The sequence below is a fragment of the Idiotropiscis lumnitzeri genome, chromosome 12 (genome assembly GCF_059441095.1).
Source record: "Idiotropiscis lumnitzeri isolate Australia: NSW breed Sydney's pygmy pipehorse chromosome 12, RoL_Ilum_1.0, whole genome shotgun sequence".
NCBI classification, from domain to species: domain Eukaryota; kingdom Metazoa; phylum Chordata; class Actinopteri; order Syngnathiformes; family Syngnathidae; genus Idiotropiscis; species Idiotropiscis lumnitzeri.
Genome location: NC_142402.1, coordinates 16,890,415 through 16,909,064, shown reverse-complemented (window position 1 = coordinate 16,909,064; position 18,650 = coordinate 16,890,415). Strand labels below are relative to the sequence as shown.

The window sequence follows — 18,650 nt, the reverse complement described above, 5'->3', positions numbered from 1 at the left end:
GTCAGACGAAACCCTCGACAACGACCTTTGACCTCACGCTTGTCTTCACACTCGGCCAAGTGAACTTCCTACGCACATGAACAAGTAAACACGTTCCGAGGATGAAGAACAAGTCAACTTCTTGCAAGGAGAAAGATCGAGTCATTACGTTGTACGACTCATGTTTGTATGTAAAGTACATTAGTAGATGAGTACGACTGTTATTCCAAAAACCAATATCTGAATTCCACTTTAAACGATTAATAGAAATTTAAACTGAAAAAAAAAAAAAAAAATCTAAATTAGAGCACTCTAACGCTAATTGGTAACGCGATGATCTTCTCACTACGTTGACGAAGCAGATGGTGTTGTCGTCTTCCCAGGTGACATCACTTCCTCCTCACATCTGCTTCCAAGCTGTTGACACGACCTTCACCTGAGGTCGTTCTTCCTCCCTCACTACGGATGGACACACTTGAACCATTTGAACCTCGGCTACCGCTTCAGATCACATATTGCCACCAACAAAATGACTATCTCACATGAAATTTAAGAGAGAGATTAGCCGCTAGCGATGACAACACTGTAAGCAAGAAAGTATTTTTTATTCTACATTTTGATATGTACACAACAAGCGACTTATGATAACATGACAAAGAAAAATAAACAATTGCACATCAGCTTCCACTTTTCTTCCTACTTAATAAAAATCAAGATACAAACATCGCTCGAAAATGGCCAATCGCTCGCTCCAAAATGGCCACAGTGGCATTTATAGTCCAAACAAAAATGAGGAAGCAGTACCGGGATTTCATGAAATACTGGAGTATTACAAAGACAATAAGCTAAAGTCGTATCCTTCTGCATGTAAAATATGACATCATCATCATTATTATTAGGCACTTAGCAACGGCGCAACGAGTGCAGAGACAAAATGTTTTCCATCACATCCTGTTACTTTGGCAACCACAAACAAACTTCATTTTGTCTTTTTGACTTGTTCACACGCTCAAAACGGAGAAAATACATTAAAAATACAAATTTCATGTGTTTTATAGAATAATGTGACGATGTTGCTAACTAGCAACCTAGCGCATTAGCATCTGGAGTACAAAGCGTGGTGGCAAAGTTTACTTCAAAAACTTTGATGGCTTCTTTGGAGAGTTTAGGAAATTAATTTAATTTACTTAAAACAGTCCGTCTTCCCTTCATGTTAGTAGCTTAGCTTAGCCTAGCTTAGCGGCGCTTTTAGCAGCAGTAAAGGTAATCTTTTGTCAAAACAACATGGAATGGAATTAACTTCAATCAGGAGTAACAGGCAACGTGGCCAGCAATTTTGTTCACGAGGTCCTAACATAGTCGCCGCGACCCTCCGGCTTTATTCATAAAAATTGTCGGCCCAGCCCTGTTCCATTTTTTTTTTAGCCATGTTGTGAGATTCGCACATGAAAACTTTTGAATGCGTTCAAAATGCTGAACATCATTTTGATATGTTGTCAGTTTCGGTTTGGTAAGCTTTTCAATGATAGGAACTTTTTGAAAATATGCTCTCTCTGTCAAAACTTTACAAAGCTCATCATATAAGATGTGTCAAACGGATGGCTTTTTAAATGGCACGTTTCAAGCAGTCATGAATGACGGTGAGATTTATTTTTTTTAATATCCATAACTTGTGCGCAGAGGAAGAACATTTTGCTAAATTAATTAATGAATGAGGCCCATTGTTGCTAACCAAGGCGCTAACAGCGGTGTCAGCGCCGTTGTCAAAGATGATGCTAAACAGGTGTGATTAGTGTAACTCGCAAAGTGCTAGCAGTGTTCCTAAAATAGCGGCGGGAGTAACATGGCCACCAGTGACGCTGACAAAGCCCCGACAATGTCGCTTATGAAGTATTAACAGCTAACAAAGCCACGAAAATCTCGCTAAAAATGCGTGAGCATCTTGTGTGATAGCGGACGACACGCGCTAGTTAGCTAGCATGGAGTGTTCGCATGCAAAGGCCCAAATGTGTCAAAACGAGCTAATTTGTGGTCGTCTTTGCGTCTGGTTTTCTTTCTTGTGGCGCGGGCAGCAGGTGGCTGGCGATGAAAAATTCAGTGTTTGAGAGCAGCTCGTGAGAGGTAGCAGAGGGGGAAAAGGAGGAGGAGGGTGACAATGAAGTGGGAGAGGGTAGGATGATGAAGCCACGGAGGTGGGCTAATGAACAACAACATCGACAGCCGGGAGCGGCAGGCAGGCCAGTGAGTCGAGCCCAGAGTGGAGGAAGAGGAAGAGGAGGAGGAGTGGAGGAGGTGGGGGGTTAGGCAGCAGATCAGAGCTGTCAACACTTCCTGGCAGAGCCTCCTTCGCGGAGACAGCACCTCATTCATTATTCATTAAGGGGGAGGGGCTTTGCATTTTTTATTTGCGACAGTGTGTTCCTGTTTTTTCCCCCCCATCTCTTTAGGATGAGACTAATTTTGGTTGGAGGAACAGGAAGTTGACCGAAGCGATTAATCGGTTAGCGAAACAAATGCTAACGCTCTTGGAACAACAAAGGAAGGACGGACAAACGGGAAATGAATGTAGCAAAGCATTGAAGAAAGTACAAATAAAAAAAAATTCACAAATCCGCCACTGTGCTCTTTACTCCATGGAGAACTCTTATTTTGGTAAAACAGGAAGTAGTTTGATATGTAGGCTGCGTTGGTTAGCACGTTAGCATAGCATTGTAGCAATAGCAAATATTAAATATCTGTCGAGTAAGAACGGAGTTACTGTATGTAGGCTACGCTGGTTAGAATGGCAGCTTCGAGCTTTGAGGTGCAAAATAAAATTGAAACGCTCCACTGAGTACATTTTTCCTATTAACTCTTATTTTGGTAGGATGACGTGGAAATATCGAACGTCACTATCCCGGCTGGCTAGCATGTTATCTTAGCCTTGAGTTGGAAAAGCAAATATCTGACAACTGCCGCCAGGAAAAAAGATAAAAACAAGGTACCGGTTGCGCACGTCGATGCCTGGAGGGGGTTCGAAAAACCACGCAAGTTTCAGTTCACAGAATGGATGCGGTCCGCAAATGTGTCGCAAAACGGACACCTCGGACGCTTGGCTAAGGTGGGCGCTAAGCCTCAGGAATAAAAGTGGCGTCCTTTCTCCGAGCCGATGCGGTTGAGTCTGGCGAGCTGCGAGGGCGAAGGCGGCACGTCGTGGCGATACGGGCCCTTGGGGGACGCCGCCGGGGAGGCCTGCACGTCCCTCGGGGGGCCCCGGTCCTTGGCTTCCAGCTCTCGCCGCCTCTGCTCCTGCCGGAGGAGCTCCTGCGCCTCCAAGAGGACTCTGGCGTTGACGTTGGCCACGCTAGGGAAGCCGTTGCGGGAGCCTTGATAGCTGGAATAGCGAGGATTGTCTTTGGCCGACTGGAAAACCTCGCCGGCCGGGTACGACTTTTCCCAAGAGTCCTGAGAGATGGAGCTGGGATTCTTCCGGGGTTGGCTACACACAAAAATAAACCCATGTGTTACAATAATGATCAAACTGAACTTTTTTTTTTCCTCCCCCGAGCATGAAAATCAAAATGCAGACAGAGCCACCCATTTCATCTCCACATCTAAAAATATTAAGTGTGTTTATCAGCCAGCGGGAACAAAACCCACAATCGTCGTCACCGTCCTCCTCACTCGTTTCAACGTGAGCATCAAGCGCAAACTTCTTATTTTCTTCTTTTCAACGGACGGCGAACGCCGCCGCCGCAATCCGTCGCCGCTCGCTGAGTCGCGTCGCGAAATAAAGCTCGGGCTTTCTTCTCTCGCATGCTCCGACGCTTTACAATCTTCGCGACCGCCGCGCTCTGATTTCATTTGGACAAAGACGGCCTTTGCATGAGCTTGAGGGCGCCGAGCGTGAACATGACAAACATATGAACATGTACCAACAAACAGAATGTAACATAATTGACGTACACACTTCACATAAAAAAAAAAAAAAACCCAGATAAACTACAAACCTAAACGGAAATGCACGAACATACGTGACCACATGCAGACGCAAAGACTCGGATTCTCACCGTGGCAGCGAGCTGTACTGCCGTTGAGCCTGAGCAAAAGAATCTTCCTGCCTCTGACGCTGCATCTGAACCTCCACCGACACTGAGTGACGACCCGGCTGCTGACCCGCCGCCGTCGCCGCGCTGGGACCGTTGGACTGCAAACCACATCGTATGACATCATCATTATGCGCCTACCATTCAAACACTGGCTGACATAGTCATTAAAGTTATAGTAGTTAGTAATTATGATTAAAAAAAAGATTTTATTTCAAGACCAAATTGTACATTACCAACTGTCAATAAAGCCACTCAAAAAGATTACAAACCGATTATCAATAACAACGATGAGCCACCGGGCGAGGTACACGGGCAGTCACTTACCCGGCCAAGATGGCGTCATGATGATGTCATAATGGTGGTCAGGTGATAACAAACAAGACAGGAGGGGGCGGAGTGTGAAGGGAGAAGCATGCTGGACACTCGGACACAAGTTACTGAGGACGATGATGATGATGTTAGTCAAGGTTAATTCATGGACTTTGAAAACAACATCACGCCCATATAAGGATATGGGTTAAGACCCGCCCCCTTCCCTGTAAGTATTACATTTATTATTTTTTTTACATAAATAACTGTGCTCAACAGCATTTTTTTTTTTAAATCAAAGATTGCCTTTCTGTATTTTTTATGCCGATTTGAAAAATGTTTTGACTTTTTCTAGCACATCACATTTTTGAGATATTTTCGTTTGAAGTTTGACCTATAAAATCTTGTCATATTTTTTTGCAATGAGAACAATTTCATTTTTTTTTTTTAGTTCATTCAAAAATGAGGTAAAAAAAAAAAAATTACCCTTGAGCAGCCCTGGCATAACTAATTAAGTATGTAGAAAAAGAATGACAAAACAACAAAACTCATTGTTAATTCCAAGGACGGAGATTCCATTTGAAAAACAAAAAAAAAACCTAGCGTCTGTGTCAACTAAAGTTCACGGACACCGTCAAGTCTTGGAGGGACTAAGAAAGACCCTTGAGGGACCTCTCAGACCTGTTTTTTTTTTTCTGTGTGTGCGAGAGAACAAGATGATTATGCAAATTGATGATGAGGTTGTGTGTTTCGGTTCCTGTAGACTGAAAACTTTCAAAGTCTTGATTGGTAATGTTGCTTTTTTCGCCACAATGGTTAACTTGCAAGCGGAGTGTGCTCAGAAATTGTTTTTTTTCCTTGTTCTAGAAAAGTCAAACGTGTCTGAAAAACTTTTATTACGCAGACAAAAAAAGCCAAGATTGAGTCTTAAAGCTCACACGGGCTTTATCGAAATCTAAAAGATGAACCACATCAGCACATCGACAAACATTCCCCCCCCCCAAAAAAAACAATAAAATGTCTCCATTTGACCAATAATTGTACAGCACAAAAGTCCAAATGCAAAATGAGTTCATAAAATGATCATTTGAAGCTTGCGGCGGCACGCAAACGTCATTTTGCATTCAAATTGGCTCAGAAATACAGATAAAATTCCTTTGATCATTTCACTCGTTAAAATTGTGAAAAGGCACCAAAATTAAAAAAACAACAATAGACAACAATTGATGAGTTTACAGTCCCCTTTAAAAAAAAAAAAAAAAAACTTTCTCAGTCCCTCCCCAAGTTGGCCAAGAACTGAAATCTTGGTGGGCGTGTCCAAGCGGATGAATGACAGACACGAACGGACCAATGAGATTAGTGGTGATGCGAGCATGCAGACAGTCCGAAGGGGTGCACGTCAGCTTTGTTAGCGTCGGTTCAAGCCTGGTCGACGGTTAGTGGTGGTTAGCGTCTCGTCGCTAACGCTGCTAGCATCCTGCCGTGGCGCGACGTCACACACTCACCCACGGCTGCTCGAAGCTCAACGCGCGCCTGCGGTCGTCGGCGACACCGCCGCTGTCAGCATCGTCGGGAACGGTTTGCGCCTGCTGGAACTCTTGCCTCAGTCGCTGTATCCGGTCGTGGTTGCTCGGGGCCACGCGGTTGCTAAATTACAACACACACACACACGTAGCCTGTCAACGAACTTTTTAGTCAAAACATTTGAAGGGAATATTGGCTGATTGTTTTATTAATGGTACAGATTTTAAATTTTAGATAAAATGTTTGTCATAAAATGTTGACATTACTTTTGAATTTTAGTGCATTTTGTTGTTTGATTCCTTTGATGGCAAATATTTTGAATTATTTTCTCACAATCAAGCAATATTTTTGGAAGAGACATACAACAGGCTGAACAAAATTCAACCACGGACAACTTGTGGCGGCAGTTACCCCGCCCGCCGCCGCCATTTTCTGACGCCAAACAATGATTCTGATATTATTCAATAGCTGCAGATTAAAAACAAGACCCACCCCCAAGCGCCCACCTTGCCGTCAAGGCAAAGACACGGCGCCGCAAGCATCAAAGAGCACCATGGATGGGAAAGAAAAGTCAAAGGGTGTCAAGCGCACTGAAGCCTTCACGCTTGACGCAATCCCTCCAGAGGACGTCTGCTGCTGTCTGCAGAAGATATGCCAGGATGGAAAGCGCGTTTGAAGGCTGAGCTTGGGGGGGGGGGGGGGGGGGGGGGGCATGGCAGCCGAAGATAAAGGAAGCCAGGAAGGAAGGAGGAGTCCAAGGAAGATAGCCGACGTGAAAACAGGAAGCAAGATGCAAAAGAACCGCAAACAACAAATAAGTTTGCCCCGGCCAAATTTTGATTGCGTCAATGCCAATCTCGCTTTTTTAAGGGGCAGCAAACGTTGGAGGTCGCCGAGGTTGACGTCTCGTCACGGTTTGATCCAGACGTCACTGGAAACGATGCTTAGGTTAAAGGTTAAAGGTTAAAAAATATTAATTATTGTATGAACATTAATTTATCCAGATAAGGCAATTAACTCATTTACTGCCATTGACGGCTAAAGACGTCAAAGATCCATTTTTTTTTTTTACTCTGCTAGTGGTGAATGAGTCAAAAAACTACGTGCAAAAACACATACAACACTTATTTGTACAGAAAAAAATGGAGAATTTTTTTCCAAACCATCTCATTGCGCTCCATTTTTTGTTGTTGTGATGAGTTCAATTAAATATGAATTTTGTGTTCTCATGTTTTTGTGGAAAACGAGCGCTCGATATAATGCTTGGCGTGGCAGCACCTTCATGTTCCCACTGAACGCTCAAAGAAGACGCGGAAAGATTGATGTGGAAAAGACCATCAAAGGCGAAACGGGGATTGGGCTTCTCGCGTTGTCTGCGTTGACGCGATGGCGAGCGCGACGGAGCTCGCCGCGGGGGACAACAACAGGATGAAATGCTGCAGGCGAATATTTTATAGATTAGACGGACGCCACTCAGGAGGAGGCTGGCGAGGGCCTCAAAGAGATTGGAAAGGGGGCGACGGGTGAGCGGGGGGGGGGGGGGCTAACATGCTACGTCATGGTTAAGTGATTAAAGCAGCGCGAGGAGGAGGGGGGTCAAGGTTCAAAGTATGTTCTGGCATCACGTGAGAGCAATCCCTGGAGAACACGCTAGCCGCTTGATGGCAAGCCAGGGGGGATCATAAATAAGACATTAAAAAGATTGAAGGGGGTGGGGGGCCGGTGGGGGGGGGCTTCGGCTGGACTTAAGTGTGCCACTTGTGTTGTTAGTTGCCCGCCCGCCTCGCTCATATTTCACGTCGACGGCGTCAAATGGCTGCAATGATGTTCGCATGCGGCTGATGATTTACTACATTGGGTCGCGTCGGCGCTCAGTCGCTCGCCGTCAGGTGACGTCGTCGCGCATCACGGCGGGAAAGCGCTACGTGTGTAAATTTCATTGACGCTCAAAGCCTCGGGAACGGCAGCGGCCGTTAGCATCACTTGGCAGCAAATGTTAGCGCTATGTGTTCCAATAAAATGAAGACAAAAAAAAAAAAAAAAATCAATAATAATAAAATAAAATAAAATATAACCTAAAATGTAAAATAAATAATAAAAGTTAAAAATTTGGTGCAATTTCACTTTAAAAAAATCACTTTGGGTGTTTTGGGGGCTGAGATGAATTAATTACATTTCAACAGAAAATGACAATTTTAAACGAGGTTAGGTTCTACCCCCCCCCCCCCCCCCCCACAAAAAAATATATGTAATCACACCGATGATGACGGGATGGCTGGCCACCGGTTGCGTGAACGTACGTTTCAGCCATTAATCCCATCGCGAGAAAATGGAAGATGAGTTCGTCGGCGGACCGTGACGGCCTATTGATCCGTGACAGTTTTTATTCCCGGAGTGAGCGTGACCCGTCCCCGGGCTCATTAGTGCAAATAACGACCAATCGATACATGTCGCACTTCCTGTGGAAGTCCTCTTGAGGCTTGATTGATGTCGCAGCGCCGCGACATTAACGAACGATCAATTCTGACGATCCAGTTCGGCAATTAAGACTTACTTGAATGTTTGCATGATGAACAAGAAGATGGCGAAAGAGACAAAGGAGCAGAATGAGAAGATGCTGAAATGCGACCGTCAAGTTGGCTGGAGGGCTGCTTTGGGGATATCCGGAAGAACAAACTAAGCGTTGAGGTTGAGCGTTCCTTCAAATAAATTACCGGTCGACTCGGTACAATTCTGATGATATTTTAAGCGATTCAACACCTCCGGATACTTAAGAGTCATATCGCCTTTAGTTAAATTTTACTAAACTTCTGCTAAATTGCACAAGATTTCTGCTAAAAAAAAAAAAAAGAAAAATTCTGCGAAATTTCTGCTTACTTCTATGAGACTTGGGGCAGATCTTGCAAGATTTCCGCTAAATCCAAAAGAAGTCATCTTTCACACACTTCAGCAAAATCTTGTGACACTTTTTCTTAAATCTCGGCCAGAGTAAATGACTCACCTTCCGCTTAATCTCGCAACTAAATCTTGCGCGATGACTCCAGCAACATCGTAAGAGATGTCATGAGTTTTGGGATTCATACTTGACTTCCTCTCTTTTGCTCCACAAGCAACCAAAGATAAAAGCTGACTCGCCGCTATCCAATCACGTGACCCGGCTGGCTCGCCACTTTCGCCTGCAGGCGGCCATTACGCGACGGGCAACAATGAGACGAGTCCAGACGCATTGCGAGAGTTCACTTGCGCTCTATAGCGCCATCACAAAGCGCTAAAGGCTGCTAACCTACAAAAATAAAAAGTCAAGCAAAGCCGGTTATGGGGAGAGCTTTTGCGAGCGATCATCGTTAGCTGCAGGCCAGGAGCACAAAAGAGAAGAATACAAGCCACACAAACCGTCTATGTGGCGACCGAGCCGCCAACACGTCAGCATCAAGAACACGCCATCCCTCCTGTGGCGTGCTTGATCAGGACCAGGACACGCGTGTTCACGTGTGTGTGTTGTAAGGCCATTAAAAAAAAAAAAAAATCAAGTAGTGAAAGGATCAGAAATAATCTCATTATGCTTGCACTGACGTATGATGAGGATGTAAAGCAACAGATGCACAATTTTGACTGTCAACAAGCGGAAGAAAGAAGAGAACATGCTTCAAACATGTTTTCGTTAATATAAAAAAAATCAACACCAAAGGCTCGTGTATTAAATTAATTTTCAAAGGCAAAAACGAAGGACAGTCTCACTATAATTAGTTTTGTAAACGTAAATTGGAGTTTCAGTTATTTTTTTTTTTTTAAACCATTTTCATTCTTAAATCTTCCTCATACGAAATGTGCAAAAAGTTTTAAAAACTGATGACTAAGCCGTGTTAGTCTGAGAAGTCGATGAATAAGACAGAGGTGACTAACTGATTTATTTGACACAAAGTTTCCAAGACAGTACACGTCGGCTTTGTCAGGTGAAGTTTAAAAAATGAAAACTAAAAGTAAACTGAAAAAAAAAATTTTTTTTTTAAATTAAAACACGCACAGAGACAAAAGTGTTGACATTGACGTGACTGAATGGCATGGCCATTATTCGTCACGTGCGCTTCATTCGCTGTCAAATCAAAGAAGCGCACGCTGACATGAAATGTGGGTCGCAAGCCTTTTAGGAGCACACTCATGTCACACTCGAAAGACGATAAAGACCCCCGTCCACCAATCGCATCGCGCCAATGCTGCCTCCCCTGCTGTGCCCAAACAAAATCCTCGCGCCGACACCATTAGCGCCGACATACTGACGCGTGACTTATTGTCAGCGTTGGTCCAACTGCAGATAAATGTAGCAAAAAAAAAAAAAAAAAAATCCTCTCCTTCCTGCTGTGCTATTAGCGCCGCTCTGAATATTAAACACCTTAAATGGATTCCACGCTGACATTAATGGCTGCCTAAAAGGACTCTCAAAGTGTTTTGTCTGGATGGAAAAAAAAAAAAAAGATGAATCTGAATCTGATGCAACACGTACGTCAACTTTGAAGGCAAGCTAAAATAGAAATTGACGTCGTCGGTGATTTCACGCTGCGATGCGCTCGATGATGCAAAAAAAAACTCAAAAGATCTGCTCAATTGAGCTTTGGAGCACAAATGTGAAGCTTGCAAAAGTATTCAGCCCCATTCAACTTTCTGACCTGGCATCAAACAGAAAAATATAAAATTGCTTTTTTTTTGGTGACGTCTCAACATCAAGTGGGACAAAACGGAGTCGAACAAAATTCCTACGATATTTGAAACTTTTTTTGTTTTTTTCAGGACGACAAATCCGGAAGGAATTTATCAGGAAAGACGAGTTTTGAAAAGACAATAAAAAATGTCGTATGAAGTTTGCCATAAGCCACCTGTGAGACGCAACAAACTACTGTGGTCAGACGAGACCAAAATGGAACTTTTTGTGGCAGAATGAAAAACGTACGACTGCACGTGACCTTGAATGCACCGTCCCCCGCTGTCAAACGTGACGGTGGCAACGTCATGCGCCCCGGCCGCTTTTCTTCAGCAGCGGAAGATGGATGGATTCAATCCGATCCAATTGAGAATCCGCAGCACGACCTAAACACGCCGGCCACAAACGCTCGCCATCTATCCTTATTGACCTCGAGCTGTTTTGCGAGGAAGAACGAGCAAAAAAAAAAAAAAAAATGTCCGTCTCCAGATCAGCACAACCGAGAGAGACAAATGAGTCGCACCTCTAATCGGAGTAAAAGGTACTTCTACAAAGTATCAAGTCGGGAAATTTAGACCACAAAGGTTAATTTTAGAGTTTCAAGCACAATATTTGTTTCCTTTTAAATCGCCCGGGATGACTTTTAGGACCACGTCGGTTTCGTTTTCAACCAAACGATTAGTGTCAGTCGAATGAAAGCAGATGATGTTAACGAAAGAGTGGATTATGTCTGAAGCGGGATTAAAGCAACGTTGCAATCTGCGATTGGCACGTCCATTAAGTGACATCATCAGAAATGGCGCCTTAAACACATCATCTAATGGCCAACATGTGTTTTAATGTCAAGAGGATGATGACGACAGGTGACTTTTTTTTTTTTTTTTAATTGGGGGCAATGACAGTGATGTCATATAGAAGAAAATAAAAAAAGACATCACTCGTCTGTCATGTTTAAGAGGCGATCTCCTCCGCATGCATCCGGACTTCTTAAGCCAACCGAGGCGTGCATGTTTCTTCCTGTGGTGAGGGAACGCTCAGCTGAGGAGTTTTGGGCTGGCGGCCAGGAGGTTTGCTCTTGGAAGTGAGACGGCATCCCGCCGACGTGTTATAAGATTCCAATAACCAAATTCGAGACTTTTCAAGTGCGCTCTTGATGAATTTACAGGAAAAAAACCTACCCACCCCCCCCAAAAAAATATATCTATTTCAACTAAAGACATTCTGTAAATCAATTATGGAGACATTTGTTGGGGCCATTTCAATCAAATTGAAAATCTCACATTTGTTAAGTACAAACAAGAAAAAATTTCATTCTTAGATTGCGCAGTTTTTAATGGCATTATTTTTTCAATACAATTCACTTTTTTGTGATGGCTGTGATGTCAGTTCAATATTACTTATGAAACAATTTTTTTTTTTACATTTTTAAGTAATTTTTGTTTTCCAACCAAATTATGATTTGGGGTTCTACTCTTTCAGTCAATGCTTAAACGTTCGGATTGAAGGATTCAAATGCGTCATTTTTAAAGGTAATTAAGACCTTCATTTCAGAAAATCTCATTTCTATTTTCCAAACGTGATTATTAATATTGCTGAGGTACGACAGAATGATTACTGTGAAAAAAAAAAAAAAGACAACCGAGAGCCATCGTTCATGTTGTTGATTTGTGGTCACCATAGCAACAGCAACGCATTTGCATTGGAAGAAACGATTGCAACATTTTTGCTTTGACATCGAGTCACTTGCGGGACGAGGGTGATCCAGTGGAGCGTTGCATTGTGGGTAACGCACAGCCCGAAGCGCAAACGAAACGAGAGGAAGGAAAGGATCAAGTGCAACGAAAAACAAAGCAAAAAAAAAAAAAACGTAAAAAAGGAAAAGCCGAGCTTTGCAAATCCTCGCTTTGCTGAGACAGCCACTTTCGCGCCACAGTTAAGCGTAGCGAAGGAAGGCGCCTCTCTCGCTCGCCGCCGGCATTCACGTTTGCGTCATCAGCTTTTCCAGCGCAGGGAGCGACGGCGACACCGCCGGCGAAGCCGCCAGACGTTCTGTTGCCGCCACGCCCGCACTTGACGATCTGCGTTCGTCTCAGGTGTTGAGTACAAGTTGACGACTTTGGCACAAACACACTCGCCAAAATGTTCCGTCTCGATGTACTTGACGAGAGCTCGGGAAATGAAAGCCAACTCTAAAGTGTCAACAAGCCACCTCCAAAAAACTTCAGAAGCGTTATGCGACGTTCTCAATAGAGATTCGGAAAGATGATTTCGAACACTTTTTTTTCTCCTCAATTTCCTCAAAAAAAGGTGATTGACATGAAAACATTTCAAGGACCAAGCAAACAAACAGAAAGTCGGCCATTTTGGTTCAAAGCAGCCATTTTGCACTCAAATGTTAAGAAAATATTTTGTCTCCAACACCACAACAGTCAATGGACTTGAAATTGGCTGCACGTATGAAGAAGACGCCCAAAATGGACCCGGACGTCAGCCATCTTGTTTCAAGAAACCCCCAATGAGCCCGAATCGGAAGCAGGAAACCTGGAAATGTGCCCAGCTCATTTCTGAGTTTTTTTGTTTTTTTTCGCCTATGCCAAAGCACAGCCTCAACGTTTGACAAATATTTGGAGGATTTGCCATTTGCCCGTTTATAATTATCCAGCAACTAAATTGTCCAGCCAGAACAAAGTGTAGAAAAAAAAATGTTTCATCGCACAAAAGCCCGAGACTACTAATCCAATTTCACGTCATTAGTCCGAAAGTGTTGATTTTCTGACTGACAAAACAGACGTACTCAAATATGAGAATTACCGCTCAATATTGTCTAAACAAAATTCAAACATTCAGAAACACCGTGTTCAGACAGTTCAAGGGAGTTTGGAGATTTGCTCTCAAGATGCACTAATTCCAATAAATGAAATGAGTTCAAAAGGCAGAAACAAGAACCGACAACATGGCGAAAGAATATTGAGTCAATTGACTTGATTTGGACAGAGCAGGTTTCCACCCAGACAAGCGATGTTATGTAAAAGAAAAAAAGAAGTGCCATGGACAATGAAGGTTGCAAAACAGTCTTTAAAGCTTGCTTGTTTACAGCAAGAAATCATGTTAAGGGCGCAAACATCACAAAAAAAAAAAAAAAAAAAGTCTTATCAGGCTGCGGAAAAGACACACAGGCGAGGCGAGGCAAAGCGACGCTGCAGGTTTGTTTGCAGGCCGTTTCTTTCTTTTGATTTTATTCCCTCGGCGCAGATGAAGCGTAATGGAGGCCGTTCAATAAAGAGCCGGGAATCAAATCACTGCAAATCCCCGGGAGCTTTTCTCTCAGCGTTGCGAGCGGAGGATGAAGGGAGAGAGAGAGGGGGAAAGAAAAAAAAAAAATCGGATAATTCTCGTGATCATTCAAGGACGAGCGTGGAGTGTTGTTTTTGTTGTTGCGAATAAAGCTTTCAAACAATAACGTCGCTGTCACTAGTTCAGCACTTGAACAAGTTAAAAAAAAAAAAAGAGGATTGCCTTCCGCTTTTACTCTGCGGGATTACGACGCCGCGCCAGATGTCAATCATCCGCCTCACATTCTTGCCGGGAAAATATTTGCGCTGAGCTTTGCAGAACGTTGAGCTTGGCGGGATCAAGACGAGGGAACGAGAAAAGTGCAGCAGGTTCCTCATGCACGAGCCAAAAGGGCGGGACCAAGTACCGGCGCCTAAAACGCATTTTCAAGACCGCATCTTTTCAGAGACGTCCAAAACATTTGCATCTGGCAGCGCTGAGCCGTCATGCGTCGTCTTCAGCAACAAGTTGGCCGATTTCACACACTATTTGTTGGCCCAAAGTTAAAATGTGAAAATGTTTTTTTTTTTTGTGACTTACAGTTTATAAGCCCCACCAACTGTGCTTTATGCCGTTCAATCATTTAATTGCAGGAAGCGACGTCGCGGCGCGAGCGGCGGGATTCACGCCACCTTTCCTTATCATCGCCACAATCTGGGGTCGGCAGTTTCCCGGATCAACAACTTTTGAAAGCAACTTGCCCGACATTATCTTTGGCTGTGGACAAACAAACACTCTCTACTTGTTCCGAGAAAAGTTGAATACATTGACGTCAACGTTGACGGCGGCAAACTCAAAAGCCTTCAACAATTACGACCTTGTGAATTTTGGGGAAAAAAAAAATAAGCCCAAAGTCATCATCATGAAATTTAACACTGTTTGTGTTGGATTTATGATGTTAGTGTCAGTGGACCCACAAATTAACAAACAGCCCCCCCCCCCAAAAAAAAAAAACGTGTACTCACTTCCTGTCCTCTACAGGAGCACATGGGGGGGGGGGGTGTTATTTATTTTAGGATTGCAGCGGTGGGAATGGACGCACTATTCTGGTGGAGTTGAGAACAACATTGTTATTGTGTCATCGCCATGGCAACAACAGCAAGAGGAACACTTGAGGACCTCTCAAGTCCCGTCCAAACCACCAGATTTGATAAATGTAGCTGATCTGCGTGAAAGGTTCACACACGACGATGGGGTGTCAAATGAAGATTCGATGCGACGTTATTCCAAGCCAACATTATTTGAGGTGATTCCGCACTTCACTCGATTGCGGCCAGTTCACAAATTATTTGATGCCATACTAATTGAAAATATTTTGAAGTCATGTCCATGATTTCATGCCACCACCTTTGAAGTAACTATTTCATTGAGCAACTAATTGTCCAAATGTTATGTCCGTATTTGCTGAGTTCCGTGTAAAAGATGCAGAGGGGGGGAAAAAAAAAAAAGCAGATTTCATCACGACTCAAGTTGAAAACTACGAAGTGAAAATATGACGTCCGGTCAGCAGGCGAGAGCGCAAACAAAGTTAAAAAAAAAAAAAAAAAAAAAAAAAAAGGTCAGACGTTGAAAAGGTTTCATTCCAAGAGGAGGCTGCATTGTGTGCTGACATTTAGCGGCCATCTTGTGATTACTTTCTCCTGCAGGTGTGATGGCCGACGCTCTTGTTTGCGCCTCGGGCTCACCAGAACGAGCCCGCCAAGACCTTTTACACAAATACCAACATGAACCGGTGGAAAGGTCGCACACCGGCTGTCACGTCACACACGCCCCAAAAAGGCAGCAAGTGGATGCCGATGGTCAGCAGACGCAAAATGGCGGACGCAAAAGGACGATCATCAGTAGATGCACAAAATGGAGGTCGGTTGACGTATACTGCTTGGGGAAAGTAGTACATCAGTGTTGAGTAAATGATACATTAAATGATACTTCCCGCACTTCATTTACTCAACACTAATGTACTACTTTCCTATAATACAGGCTCCGGCGCCATCTTGTGTCATTTTTTTGTGCACATCAAAAAGACCACAAAAATGGGAATCGTCTTTCATCAAGGACCAGTTTCATTGAAAAAAAAAAAAAAACGTAACCAGTCTATTAGTGACTCGTGAGCTGTGGATGTGGAGGATTATTGTTTGATAAGATTTCTTTTGGCATATTTTTAATACATTGGCAAATCTTTCCAATCAAACATTTTTTTCCCCCAACTTGTCATCATAGAGTTGTGTGTTTAGAACTTTGATTAATTTGATTCCACTTCAGAAAAACGTTCACGTGCACTGTGAATATTCCGTTTCAATTCATTTCAATTTGATTGTCACCTACTCAATTATGCAAAAACGTAGCTTTTCTAGTGAGTGCTAAATAAATAGTTGTATTGTATTGCACATGCCGCTAATGAGCTCATTTTAGCCAAGTATCTGACCGAGAGGAGCAGCCAGTGCGGACGAGCTGCCGCTTCATACGTGCTGCAGCTTGGGGGAGGAGGAGGGGCTTAAATGTCGGCCCTTCTTCACGTGGGCTTCTTTCACACGGCTAATTAGGAATCGAAATTAAGCACCGACTTTCGAAAATGTGAACGATTCCAGGAGAACTGGACTGATGGTGTCAGTTGCACTCTACAAGACAACAAATAGTGTGGCGTGGACGTACCTGTCCGCAGAGGGGGGTCTCTCGGGCCGCGCCTTGCTGACTTGTGTGTACAGGGAGTCCAAGTGCTGGTGGTGGTGATGCAAGCGGGGGTAGTGCTCGTGGTCATCTCGGGGGCTGTGGGGGGCGTGGCGGTCCGCGCGGGGGCTGCCGTGCCCGCCGTTGTTGAGTGGGCTGATGCCGGCGTACGGGTGCTCGTTCTCAGAGGACCTCTCCGGCGAGCGGCTCACGTCCAGGATCTCGGCGTAGTCCCGCTCCCGTGCCTGACGCTCACGCAGCTCTCGCATCTTGGCCTGAATCCTGCCAAGCCACAAATGGTACAGTCACTTGAAGTGTCCGTCAAAGAAAAATATTAACACTTGGGGGTGGTCTCACTTTTGTTGTCAGCAGAGTTGTTTCGAGAGGAAGGTAAAAGTGACCACTTACAATTTAAATGAACATGACTTAATCAATGTCACCTTTCTTGCTCCATCTTCATCTTGAGCGTCTCCTCGTCCGAAACGTTCATCTCCTCCGGCCGCCATTTGCTGGAACCTTTGCGATCCATCCTGTCGTCTTTACGGTGCTTCCCGAATCTGGAATCGTCGGAACGCAAAAAAGCTTTTCAAGCAGAGAAGCACCGACGAGAGCGTCCATCATCAAACCTTCAAACAACTTTCACAGGCCAAAATTTTGAGCATCAAAACAGCTTCTTGTCAACACCCCCCAAAAGTGTGATTTAAAACATTATATTGAAGCAGACAAAAAAAAATGGATAGACAAAACCAAAAAAAAAGCATCTACGTTACCTGAACATGTCTCCGAGTCCTTTGAGCATTCCCTTCTTGGCTTTTCCCTTGTCTTTGTCTTTTTCTTTTTCCTTGTGCGTGTCCACCTTCTTCTTGTCCTTGCCGCCTTTGTCTTTCTTCTTGTCGTCTTTGGCTCTCGTGTTGCCGTTGACCATGGCCGCCGTTGTCCTTTCTCCGCCCGGCGACAGCGCCGTCAACTCGGCCACCGTGGACACGGACTCTCGACCCGAACGACAACTCTCCTCTGTGTCTTCCTCCACTGTAAGACGCACACGTTTATGTTTTTAATTCAGCAACTTGGACCTGTGTGAGGGAACCATTTTATACACGTTTTTTTGTTCTGAGCTGAGAAATAAGTCCTTGCTTGCTATTGGGGCAGTGCCGAAAGCTTTTTGGATCGGGGTCTCCAGTGCTGAATATATCTGATTGCATATGCGCGACAGGAGTGCGTGACCCCCTTGCAAAATGATTCCTTTTTTTTGTATAATACATTTTCAAACTATTGCTATTCTATTAACTCATTGACTGCCATTGACGGCTAAAGACGTCAAAGATCCATTTTTTTACTCAGCTGGTAATGAATGAGTTAAGTAGGGGATCGCATCACGGTGATGCTAATGAGGCTAAGCGCTAACGGCGTTCTTTGCGACTCGCAAACGCAACATGAACGGTTAGCGTCCAGTTGTTAGCCAAGATGCTATCACGCTCATGCGTCACAATGCAAAGTTTCAAAGATTCAGGCTCGAGGCGGAAAGTTACGTAGCAATCGAGGTCCTCGTCGGGGGACGCCGAGGTGCCCGCCGCACGCTATGGAAGGCACAGAACGTGTGATTGGCGGCACAGAAATACGAATTTTCGCGGCGGAGGTCTTACGGGTCTCCATGCCCTCGTCTTCGTCTTCTGCGGCGGCCGGACGGTCGTATGACTTGTCGATGGCGGCGCGGAAGCTCTCGTTGCAGCCGCGGCCCCGGATGATGCGAGGGCGAGGGCGATGGAAAGGAAGGTCGCCGTTGAGCGTCGCCTCGGCAACGGCCGTCTGGAGACTCTCCAGGGAGCTGGACTTCTTCAGGCCCAACGACGGCCCCACGTCCCTCGTGGACGATCCTGATTCAAACAGACACAGGAAGGCGTTTTGAATGAAACGCTTCATTTCAGCACATTTTCTGTTCAGTCTTAAGACAGCGGTTTTATGTTTTGTTTTTTTAAAAGAGAAAGAACATTGATGAAAAAGTGCTTACAAGTTTTTATCAGGTTGTATTTTGTAGAAAAAAAAAAATAGCAATA

General features: G+C 44.3%; 1 protein-coding gene across 5 annotated transcripts in view; it reads right to left on the bottom strand.

Annotated features, from left to right (window-relative positions):
• Positions 1-2,280: 2,280 nt before the first annotated feature.
• Positions 2,281-18,650, bottom strand: part of pard3ab (par-3 family cell polarity regulator alpha, b) — an 81,645-nt gene continuing 65,275 nt past the window's right edge. For all 5 annotated transcript variants that reach the window (XM_088311678.1, XM_088311675.1, XM_088311680.1 and 2 more), the window contains 7 exons: positions 18,240-18,470; positions 17,367-17,625; positions 17,037-17,153; positions 16,582-16,878; positions 5,882-6,023; positions 4,029-4,165; positions 2,281-3,457 (listed from right to left, as the gene is read on the bottom strand). In XM_088311678.1, coding sequence (XP_088167804.1) covers positions 3,094-3,457; positions 4,029-4,165; positions 5,882-6,023; positions 16,582-16,878; positions 17,037-17,153; positions 17,367-17,625; positions 18,240-18,470 — 1,547 coding nt within the window. In that variant the 3' untranslated portion in view covers positions 2,281-3,093. The remainder of the gene's footprint in view (positions 3,458-4,028; positions 4,166-5,881; positions 6,024-16,581; positions 16,879-17,036; positions 17,154-17,366; positions 17,626-18,239; positions 18,471-18,650) is intronic.